Source organism: Trachurus trachurus (genome assembly GCF_905171665.1).
Source record: "Trachurus trachurus genome assembly, chromosome: 23".
Taxonomy (NCBI): Eukaryota; Metazoa; Chordata; class Actinopteri; order Carangiformes; family Carangidae; genus Trachurus; species Trachurus trachurus.
The window spans coordinates 20,627,035-20,638,435 of NC_139912.1; the positions used below are offsets into that span (position 1 = coordinate 20,627,035).

At 40.7% G+C, this 11,401-nt stretch overlaps 1 protein-coding gene across 5 annotated transcripts; it reads left to right on the forward strand.

Moving 5' to 3' along the window:
- The first annotated feature begins 614 nt into the window (after nt 1-614).
- Nucleotides 615-10,625, forward strand: msrb3 (methionine sulfoxide reductase B3). Of its 5 annotated transcripts, XM_083999772.1 has the most exons (8): nt 731-835; nt 2,882-2,991; nt 5,209-5,357; nt 7,409-7,517; nt 7,610-7,687; nt 7,771-7,799; nt 9,520-9,617; nt 9,710-10,625. In XM_083999772.1, the coding sequence occupies exons 3-8, from the start codon at nt 5,282-5,284 to the stop codon at nt 9,896-9,898; spliced, it is 579 nt and encodes a 192-aa protein (XP_083855898.1). In that variant the 5' UTR covers nt 731-835; nt 2,882-2,991; nt 5,209-5,281; the 3' UTR covers nt 9,899-10,625. The 5 variants fall into 5 exon arrangements, with proteins under 5 accessions (XP_083855896.1, XP_083855899.1, XP_083855897.1 ...); XM_083999770.1 differs by lacking the exon at nt 5,209-5,357 and having other exon boundaries at nt 615-835; XM_083999773.1 differs by lacking the exon at nt 2,882-2,991 and having other exon boundaries at nt 615-835.
- Nucleotides 10,626-11,401: the final 776 nt, after the last annotated feature.

Consider the following 11,401-nt stretch of genomic DNA (forward strand, 5'->3'; position numbering starts at 1 on the left):
TTGTTTAGTTTTTATGTTGAGACTGTTTCAGTTTTTTACATTTTAATCCTTAAATATTCAATTGGTGTTAAAGCTCGCAATACCTCCCTCAGTTACATAATTCCAAACATAAAACAAATCCAGTTTTTACACTTTTAAAAACATTTAAGCTTTCAGCAACCTGCACAATGTAAGTCAAATCATTACACTGTAGTACTCATGGTGGTTGATTATCACAGACCAAATTGTGTCAACTGTTAAAACTGCTTAATCATATTGCTTATAATTCTGTTTACTACAGTTTAAAAAAAAAATCTATTAACTCTCAATAAAAAAAAGAGTATCTGAGTGCACTATGACCATGTACACCTGCTCTGTGTTCTCCTAAATATAATTTAGTCACCTTCATCAGTCTGAGCTGTTTCCTGCCTTCTCATCCATGCTCGGTTTGAAGAAAGTCAATGTTTACAACTTCAATGAAACGACGACTTTAGCTGATTGGTTGAATTCTATTGCATTACGATGTGACGAGGCGTCTATGTATGAGCAAAACGGAAGCTGAGTGGGGTCCTGGCCATATTTGGAGATGTGCGGGACAGGACAGCAGCAGGTCCCCCTGTCATTCTAGCCGCGCACAGACACAGACACACACTGGGCTGCAGCCTGTTGCTCTCGGCGGTGCAGACCAGACCGTTGTTGTTGTGTTACTTAGCTCCGTGTGCTGCTGCCTGCTACCTTTACCGTGTGTCTGTGCTCCAGGTGAAGCTCATGAGTCGACGTGACACCGCCATATTACCACCGGGAACCCTGCACCTCACCGTCGGCGTCGTGCTGCTGCTGCTGCTGCTCCCCTCCGGTATGTCTCCGTCTTGTGTGTTTGTGTTTGTGTAGTTGAAGGGCACAGTTAGCTTTTAACGGTGACACGGGGGCAGTTACAGTGATGACGGGGGTATGTCTAAAGAGTATACTGTAGTTTAGGAGGGATATAACATGTCAAAACATTCAACTAAACGACATTTGGAATAACTACATAAACTTCATAAGTAGAAACAGCGACGCAACACAAAGACTCACTTATTGTTATTTTTAGGCTCGTGCCGTGGAAAGCTCATATTAGACATGGCGGACTGTGCCACCACGTTACATAACGCAATGTTGTACAATGTACGGTTGTTTGGACATTTCTCTACGCTGAGCATCGTCAGCTGACCCAGGACAGGACTGTTTGGAGCTCCCTGTCTGAGGTCTGAGATGATAACAACACACAACAACGCACTGGCTGGTGGAGTGGGGTTTAAGTTTATTAAACTAAACTAACGCGAGAGTTCAGTAAGTGAAACTCGCAATGTTTCATGGTTTACAGTGTAATTAATGCTGCGTCACATCGAGAAGTAACTATTAATTATTATTCGCGTGAAGTTGCAACGTAATGGTGAAGCTCATTGTGAGGTATTTCTACATGAGCTGACATCTAGTGGTGATGTCTGTCACTGCAGCTCAGCTCAGCACTAAAAGCATTGTGTAAATGAGCTGCTTCTTGAATTATGCACATAATAGTAATTATCCCTGTCTCTGCAGAGGGATATAGCTTTCCAAGTCTTTGTTTAAGGTGCATATGGTTCAGGTGAAACAAAGTGTTTGACACACCTGTAATTTAGCACTGTAATCGATAGCTTATTTATTTATTTATTTATTTATTTTTGTACCTATGGCCTTGTTTGGCTGCCACAGAGTGCCACAGAGTTCAAATATTGGTGGTGAGCATCTTCCCTTACCATAGATGTCAATAACATTCATTATTCAGATTATTGAGGCTTGTTATAATGTTAAATCTTTACTGCTTGCTTATTAAGTAGGCTAATCCCTAACTAAAATAGAGAGAGGGTAAAAACACAGAATGGTTTTAAATAATTGAAAAGCTTTTGGAAATGTTATGTGAGGTGGAAAATGCAAAAGGAAAACCACACAGAAAACAACAGCACTGTAACTTCAAATGCTTATCAGAATTAAATCGAGTTTTAAAAAAAGAAGAAGAAGTTTTGAGTGGGTTTGGGGCATTATCACAGTTTTTATGGAGAAATCAAGAGTAGGTTTGTGAATGAGACACATAAAACTCACGGTGTCTGTGGCTGACCATTGCCTGTTGTTTTCTGTGGTATTTGTCATAACTGGGCAGTAGTCGGCCCACATGAGAGGCCGGCTGGGCATTTAAACCAGCTCACAGTGGGACTGTATTTAATATTGCAGACCACAGACCAGTTATTTCCTCTCGCACAGACATTGCACAAACAGCAAACCAACAAAGCAGCATTAGCTGCCTGCTAGCTACACAAAGACTCTGATCAGTCAGACTTTGGTGTCTCCCCATTTTGAGGCTAGCTCAGCTATGTGACTGCTTTTTGATTTGTAGATGCGCTATTATTAGTTTCCAATTGTATTGAATGTCTAAATGTCTTTAACAAAAGTACTGATGTGCAAAAATGACATTTTTATCTATTTGAAATGAAATCTACAGCCCAGTTAAGTGTATCGTAGTGAAAGGGCCTGAATACTTTGTGGAGCCTCCGTTTATACTGTGGTAGAAAATTGTTTTCCTGCAGGATGAAATTCACACACTGCCCAAAACACTGCTGGAATCACTGCCATATAAGGCCAGAGCTTTTTATCACAGAGCAGCTCAGAGTGAGAGTTTCCTCTTGCACTCTCTCTGTCTGGCTTTGAATATGAGTTTCTATTATGGGAAAATTCTCTCAGGTGCCTTTTACTGTGTTCATCTATAGAGATTAACTATATAGAGAGGTTATGTTTAACAAGGTAATTAAATATTTATCTACAGAAATGGGCAGCTTTCTCTCTCTCTCTGCTTTTCTCTCTCTCGCCTTCTCTGTCTCTCTCTCTTCAGTCTGACTGTTAGTCTCATGGATGTCCTCCTCAGACGTGGCGTCTTCGTGGCTGTGCGTCTTGCTGTGAGCAGCTCTGTCTGCCGTCCTGCGCCGCGCGTCGCTCTTCTAGGTAGAGTAACCTGTTAGCTTTAGCGTTCACATGTCTAGCTGTGATTAGTGCACATTAAAAGAACAGTGTTAAAACAATGTTTTAATCCATCTACTGTGATGCCCATCTATTGCATAGCATTAGCTTTGTAGAAGCTATATCGATCAACATTTCCAACACTTGTACTGTTTTTTTGTCTTGATCCATAAGAAGATGTATTTGTGGTTTTAAGAACCAAAAACAATCTCCTCTCACAGGCTTCTCTCTTGAGGTCTAGCCAGCCAGCCAATCAGAAAAGAGGAGGCTCTGGGCATCACTTCTGACTAGCTGTTTTCTGAGTGATGCAATAGATATTGAGCAGATTGCAGGTAAACACTGCAGAGAGACCAAATCCTGCAAGGTTAGATGTTAGGTCTGGGTGGAAAGGGCTTGGGGCGTGGCTGAGAGTAGTTACTGCTTTGTTGTGACATCACAAAGTTACAGAAGCTTTGTCGGCTGGATTTATTAACTCAGTTTCTGGATTTCTCTGTGGACTGAGGCTTTGATACTTTCACAGTATTGATACAGAATCTAGACCTGATTTATAATCAAGACATGAAAACCTGGAAATGTACCTTTATACAATATGGGACCTTTAATGTGTCACTAGCCACTGTATTCTGTGGCAACAATCACTACAAAGTTTAAAATTGCCTCTAGGCAGAATCACTGTTAGTGAGGTTTGTCACTGTGTCCATGTCCAAACCTCAGATCACTGTGCACAACAGCAGACTCCCTGCTGCTTGACTCTGTGCTTTTTGATGAATCACGATGAATCATGTTTCACTCTCAGACAGGCTAATGGACTGTTTTGGGCAGATGCCTGGAGAGTGCTACCACCTAGAGTTTGATGTGGGAGGAATAGTGCACTGGGTGTGTGCTTCAGGCCAGGCAGAAGAAACTAGAAGTCATTGTGCTCTAATATACAGTGATAGTTAATTGTATCAACAATAATTAGACTGATATGATCTTTCACCATTGTTTTAGATCTGTCAAAATTGCTGTTAGGGCCATGAATGTTGTCACCACAATTTTCCCCTTTAGCTGTAAATGAGTTCTGCTGCAGTTCATTGCAATTAGCATATTGTGCTGCTCAATAAGACTTGATGCACACTGCACACATCTGAAAAGTGACAGGATCAAGAAATGAAAGTTTTCTGCTGCTGAGTCTGGAGTACTGGTTCAGGGTCAGTTACTTTTGCTAAGATTTATGTCCATAGAATTAAAGGATTTATCAACAAATTTCTTTAAACTGTTAGGGGGAAAAAAGAAAAGAATTGTGCATAAACCTAAATTACCTAACCTGATTACCCGGTGCCTTAATCACATGATCACACTGGAGCTTCTGTCAATTAGTAAAGTCATGAGCTAACTGTGGGAGCCAGAAAAACTGCTCTTTTGTCCTGTGTTGTGGTGTGAGTGGTGAGCTTTGGTCAATTAACCGTATAATATCTCTGTTGCTCTCTACAGTCTCTTTTGTGTGTGTTTGTCTGCTGAGCTGCTGCACATTTAACACTTGTTTCCCCCCCCTGATTATTATTATTTTAATTTGCAGTTGTGTCAGTTAGTGTGAAATGATAAATCAGGTGCAGAGTGTAATTCTTTAAATGTATTTTTCCTTCCCCCCTGTGTTGAAGAAGAATCACATGCATACATTAAAAAAAAAAAGTGTAAGTTGCACAACTGGCACAATTTCCACATCTTTAATCCTATTAATAATTATTATTAATATTTAGTAATATCCGTTGTTTTTGGTTCTTTTCTATTTTTCTTTGAATTGTAGTTGATTATTTTTTACCATTAGAAAAAAACTAGTCTGGGAAATATGATGTTAGATACTGTAATTCCATTCTATTGTGTAAACAAATGGTAAATTGATGAAGCAGGGTTCAACATTCAAGTATTTGATGATGTTTCCTGGTTTCCTCCCTGAACGTTTTCTTTCAGTTTTAAATGATGATTTCTGACTATTTCATGACATTGTTTGTTTTCATACATCATCGGCTCCACTTCTGTATGCTGTGTATGTTTTGTTCTTCTAGGTGTGTGTCCATGTCCCACGCGCCTGTTAACCAGAACCTTTCCAAACAGATCCCGACGACCAATTACTCCTCATCTTGTCTCTAATGCGGTTCACTTACAAAGCAGTGTTGTCATGTGTTGTCATATCTCTCCCTCTATCTACTCCCCTTCATCCAGCCCAGTCCTTGGTGTATCCCTTCTGAGGGGTGTTTGTTTCTAGTGGTGGGTGGAGCACCTCTGTCCAGCAGCCATGTCGGGCTTCAATCTGCTGCATCTAATAACCAAGAGTCAGCCTGTAACTCTGAGGTCCTGCAGTCTTCCCTCAGGTCCACTGACTGGGTGCTGTGTGCCTGCTGTGCTCTGCCTCTCTAAAGCCTTAACACCTGGCTGGTGTGTCAGCATGTCTTTACTGTCCCAGTCTGCGTGTGGTCAGAATGACGTGAGCTGCTTTCACTTCTTTTTTTTTTTCTCGTGCTTTGATTTGGAACAGCAATCAGTGTTCAGCACTGAGCGATGCTTCACTGATCCCAAATTGGACCAAACCTGAACAGGGTTTGATTATTGGAAGAACCCTATTGATTTGTATTGTTAGCAGTGAGGATCTAAAACTCACAGGCACTGCAGTTCTACTTGTCATTGCTTGGTGAGATTCTTAATCCTGTTGCCTTTATCTTTGATCAGATATTGCCTGATTACCTTTAAGGTCTAATACCGATTGGGTGTAGCATGGAAGGTGCTTCTCCATCTCAAAAACAAAAAAACACACCTGCACCTCTTCACCTCTGCATGCAAACTAATGACACTGCTTTGCATTTAGTGTTGGCAGGTCTTTGCTGCTCTCTACTGGACAACACTGACATGAACTACACCAATTCCTTGTGTGTTGTGATTTTAATGCAGCATGAAAAACAATTCATTCCAATGTTAACGGCAAAAGGCTAAATCATTTTAGTTATTTTTAACATTGTGTTCTTGACTAGATCCGTACATTAACACAAATGCATATAACACAAGTATTAAATACAAATTTGTATTTTAGACCATTATTTAGGCGTTTGAAATCTTTCATATATACAGTATGTGCCCTTTATCTAGGCAAAGTCCAGACAAATGTATGTATGTTTCTATATACAACATATTACTTACATTTTACAGATAACCACCCAAGCTATTGTATTTTTTCCCAGAAGTTCTTGAAAAATACATCTCACAATGAATAGTAGTTTAGCCTGCATTCAAAACAGTCCACATATGCAAAGTTTACATTATTTTTCTTATTTCAAAGAAGTTAAACTTTCAGACTTTAACCAAGATACATTTGAAAAATTAACTAATTTTAAAACTAGAAAGATCAGGTCCATGTTAACATCAATTTGACTTCACCTAATCTCCTAAAAATATGTCAGAGACACACGACTGACATCTAAACTGACTAACCTTATCAGTTTGTTTTGGCTAATCCATCAGCCATCAATCACAGATACTCCTTGGATATAAAATATATTAACACGTAGGGTAATCTTTTGTTTTTGAGTCTAATTCTGAGTGATATAAAAACAGTAAAAGTGAAAACCACAGTAAACCTGCGTCTTGGAACAGGTCCCTGCGTATAACTGGTTGTATCTGCGCCAAAACTCAGGAGGACAAAGTGGCTTCAGGATTTGTAAATCATACCAAGCTCTAAATCTGAGCACAGAAATGACTGGGACCATTGTTTTTAACCTAAACTGACATTTGTGTGTGTGTGTGTGTGTGTGTGTATGTGTGTTCACTCCCCTCAGATTTAAAATAGTGCAAAACAAACACCTGACTCGCTGGTTAGATATTGAAGAGACTAAACGCACAAACACAGAGCAGTAGCATTAGTGTACACTCTGTAGTTGGCAGAAACCTGCGTCACATACAAAACAATGCAGTGCTCAATGCAGCGGTCAACACATCCACATTGTAGCGTTAAAACGGTCCATGTCAGCGTCTGTTGAGTCTGTAGCCGTAGTCACACGTTGTTGTCACGCAGCTGAAATGACTAACGCAACAGTTTAATGATTCACTGCTTGGCTTTGGTTTGCAGTTTGTGTTTTGTGTTTCTGTTCAATACATTCACACTTGAGAGGGTTAATCGCTCGTGGGTTATTATTTAATGAAATGAGCGTTTGTTTAGTCAGTTACCCTGAAGCATGAAGCAGAGACGAGTCACACTGATCTGAACAGAGAAAAGAAGTTAGAGCCAGGAGTTTTTGGTTCACCTGCTTCTGTTTATATTTTGTGTTACAGACATTAGAAGAGTAGCTGGACATCAGGGGGTAGTGTGATGGCGACTCCTCTTTCTTCCTGTATAGTTAGTATTTTTTTCTCCTCCCTGCCTCCCCCCATTCAGGAGCACGAAGGACAAAGAAGACATGGCCGGTGAGCTTCTCCCAGGAGGAGCTGAAGAAGCGCCTCACACCCAAGCAGTACCATGTGACCCAGGAAAGAGGAACTGAGGGGTGAGACGCTCCACTGCAGCCTCCTTCTGACTATAATAAGCTTTCATGTCAGTCACATTTCCATCATTTTCTGACGGAGCTGTTCTCCACAGTGCGTTCACCGGCGAGTTCGCAGATCATAAAGATGACGGGAGCTACACTTGTGTTGTGTGCGGGTCTGTGCTGTTCAGGTAAGAGCTGCACTGTTGTTTTTAAAAGTATGAAATCCACATCATTAACAGAACCAAACTGACACATTTGTTTCCTTTTATAGCTCCAACACTAAATTTGAATCAGGATCAGGTAAGTTGAATCACTGCAACGCCTCTCATCGGAGGACAAAGCACTTTCTCTTTTTGTTTGTGTCACATCTTCACAGTAGGAGGATGCTTCACTTGTACTATACACTCCCTCTCTTTTTCAGTAACGGTTTCACATTGTTTCTGACTCCATGTCTATGTCATGTTAAAGCTACAGACATCACAGCTATAGAATGACTCAATCTGCTGTGACTGAAATGTATGTTTTGAGGAAGGTCCTGAAACCTCCATTGGATCTGTTGGTGCTTTCACTCTGTAAACCAGAGAACATGCACATTGTTGGCGTTGCTGAGAGCAGTTATTCAGACTTTGTAGCCAGTTTGTTGTGACAGTGTTAGACTGTAATTTAGGATACGCCATAAACTGTCTGTGTGTGTTGTGAGGTGCTCATGGACCAGTTACAGGCCCTAGATAAGAAAACAGTCAGTCAGCAGAGGGTGCTGCTTCTCTATCTGACAGCCACAAACTCAGCTTCATATAGCATCACCACTGTGTGTGGGACCTGTTGCTCCTTAGTGATGAGGATGAGTTCACATTCACTTTTATATATTCCTGTTTTCATTACATTTAATATACACACACAGAGATCCAGAAAAAAACAATGGGTAACACTTTATAATAAGTACACATTATTAAGCATTAGTTAAGCATTAAATACTGAATTCATCATTTATAACACATGAAAACTCATTAGAATGTAATTTATAAACACAGTTAAAATGTTTAACTCATCATTGATAAGCACCAACTGTGTTTATAAACTACATACTAATGAGTATGCATGCATTATAAATGAAAAATTCAGTATTTATTAATGCTTAACTAATGCTTAATAGTGTGTACTTATTATAAAGTGTTACCAAACTATATATCTCTGTTGCCAAGTCACACAGTTAATTACCTAATAGATGTTTGCTTTTTTTTAATGTAAAACTAGAGATTTTCGAGTGTCCTTTAACTGTGACCAGGCTGAGACACACCTGTGCAGTAATCATGTGTAATCAGTGTCTTGATGAGACACACCTGTGGGTGGAGCTGAATCAAACACATTTGTGAAGAGAATTTGGGCATCATGAATATCTGTACAGATTTTAATGGCAGTTCATCCACTTGTTGAAATTTAAACATAAAATTGCAGCTAGAGATAAAGCTTTGATTGGGCTTTAAAAATCTGTCCGAGCCTGAACCTAGTCTGGAACAATGGCAGCTTTTTTGGTGCCAAACCCGGCCCGAAACCAACATTAAAAAAAACAACAACAACAAAAAATCGACACCAACTGACTGAGTGCAGAAGTGCAGCTGTGGAGTTGGACTGATTGCACGAGTGACAGTATTATAAGGTGTATTAGAGAATGTGAGAGCAAAACAGCAACTTCTATTTATAAATTTGTAAACCGCACAATTCACATTTTTTTTCATTAGTTAACGGGTTGATGGCAACAGCTCAAACATTACTTAAATAAAATTAAAAAAAAACCTCATTCTGTCTGAGACCGGACTGAGTCCGACCTATGGCAGCAAATTTTGGCTCAGGTTCGGGCAAAGAATCGCAGTTTCAGCTAGAATGAATATAAAACTGTATCTGTACTGTAGTGTGTGTTGAATGTTGTTTCCTGTGAACAAAAGAAGCATGAGGTGAAAGTTCAGATGGAATCCAGTAATTTTGCTCTGTGTTGAGTCGTCGCTGTCCGTCCTGTGCTCAGGTTGGCCGTCCTTCTTTGACCTGGTGAAGGAGGAGTCTGTAACTTTGACAGATGACTTCTCCTATGGGATGCACAGAGTGGAGACGACCTGCAGTCAGGTACGATGGATAGAGCATTAGCCACTTTCCTGTTACTGTAGATTACAAACTGCAACCAGCATGTCACCTGTGTGTCTCCTGTTGTGTTGCAGTGTGGAGCTCATCTGGGACACCTGTTTGATGACGGACCAAAACCAACAGGCAAGCGCTACTGCATTAACTCAGCCTCGCTGGGTTTCCAGTCCAAAGACACGGCCTCCTCCTCCTCCTCCTCCTCCTCCTCTGGAGCTGAGGGCGGAGCCGCCAGCAGCTCGGCCAGCGATGGGAAGACGGAGCTCTGAAAGACAGACGTGAGAACCAGACCAGACCGACGACCGTGGAGCGAGAGTCCGAGGGTTCACACGCTTAAAATAGTTAGGAGTCCTGTGGTTTTGATTCACAAAGTTAAAAAAAAAACAGAGTGAGGTGATAACGTAGCAAAAGGAAGGAAGGTGCTCAGGCCTCAGACACAGACCAAATACTCTGATGTAAAATCTGTCACGAGAAAAAAGTGCATGTTTTCCAAAACAGCCAATCTGTAGTCAAGAGTGGGCGCTGCCAGACACACTGTCAGCTGATTGCCTTAAAGACAACCGAGTGTTTGTCAGCCTGGGTGTTAACATCTGATTCTTCTGTCACTATAGTTGTGATAACATCTGGTGAATGAAAATACAAAAAAAAAACATGACTAATACCAGGATCTTCTCCCTTTAATTTCCCAGCTCTCTATGAAGCGCTGTGTTGTATACGCACACACTCACGCACACACATATCTATATATTTATAGTATATGTATATATCACTATGTTGAAATGACATTTGATACCAAGAGGTTGACTTCAGGATATCTATGCAAGTGCTTCTGTCACACAGGCAGTGACACAGCTGGGACAGATGCATCATATTATGGGTAAACACACTGTGGCCTTTAGGTTACTTCCTGTATTTGTTCCTTCTTTGCAGTAGAAAATATTTTCAGTTGTTCACAGCTTGGATTAAAATATTTAACGGATGAATAAAATATCTACACACTCCAAGTCTTGCTTTTCCTTTAAGTGTGCAACCTGAGTGTCAAAGCTCATTTTCTGGGGTGGAAGGTGGGGTGTTTTTTTGTGTTTTTTTTTACTTGCATCATGCTGTTGTTCAGTACTGTGGTTAGTACCAGTGGTTCCCAACCTTTTTTGGCTTGTGACCCCATTTTCACATCACAAATTTCTGGCAACGATCATGTGCAGTCACGCGATTGCGGCCATCAATCATGTTTTTTATGTGCTGCATTTTATTTAGACTTGATTTATATTCGAGAAAGTGAAAGTATAGTTGTTTAAGATTGTGTATGGTGTTTTTAATCATAATTTTAAAAAGAAAAATAATTAGTTTAAAAAATATATTTTTATCCGTTTTTTTCCCCCAATTACTAGACATTTCAGGCAACCCCATTTGGATTTCAGGCGACCCTATGTGGGGTCCCGACCCCAAGGTTGAAAAACAGTGGGCTAGACTGTGGCGGTAGTGGGAAGAGAAGCTGGAGAGCTGCCTGGATGTGATCTGGTGGACCTGACCCTGGATCTGAAGCCTGGAGGAGCAGGATGCTGTGGAGGTGCAGGGTCATAGCAATACACACTAGAAGAGAGTGTATCAGAGGAAGACTCTTCACCAGCCCCAGCTTCCTCACCTCCATCATGACATGATGTGGTCACTCACTCATCCTGACAGGAGCACAGAGCAGAAAGCCTTCATGTCCCATCACAGTCACATGTATTTGTGCCTCATGCAGAAATCCCCAGTGTTGGTGAATGTGATTG

Bases quoted from the DNA above. Each gene is read 5' to 3' on its own strand.
- msrb3 (XM_083999770.1), top strand. From the start codon at position 2,898: ATGGATGTCCTCCTCAGACGTGGCGTCTTCGTGGCTGTGCGTCTTGCT. The intron at 7,518-7,609 runs GTGAGACGCTCC...TGTTCTCCACAG, and splicing joins CAGGAAAGAGGAACTGAGGG to TGCGTTCACCGGCGAGTTCG. The intron at 9,618-9,709 runs GTACGATGGATA...GTTGTGTTGCAG, and splicing joins TGGAGACGACCTGCAGTCAG to TGTGGAGCTCATCTGGGACA.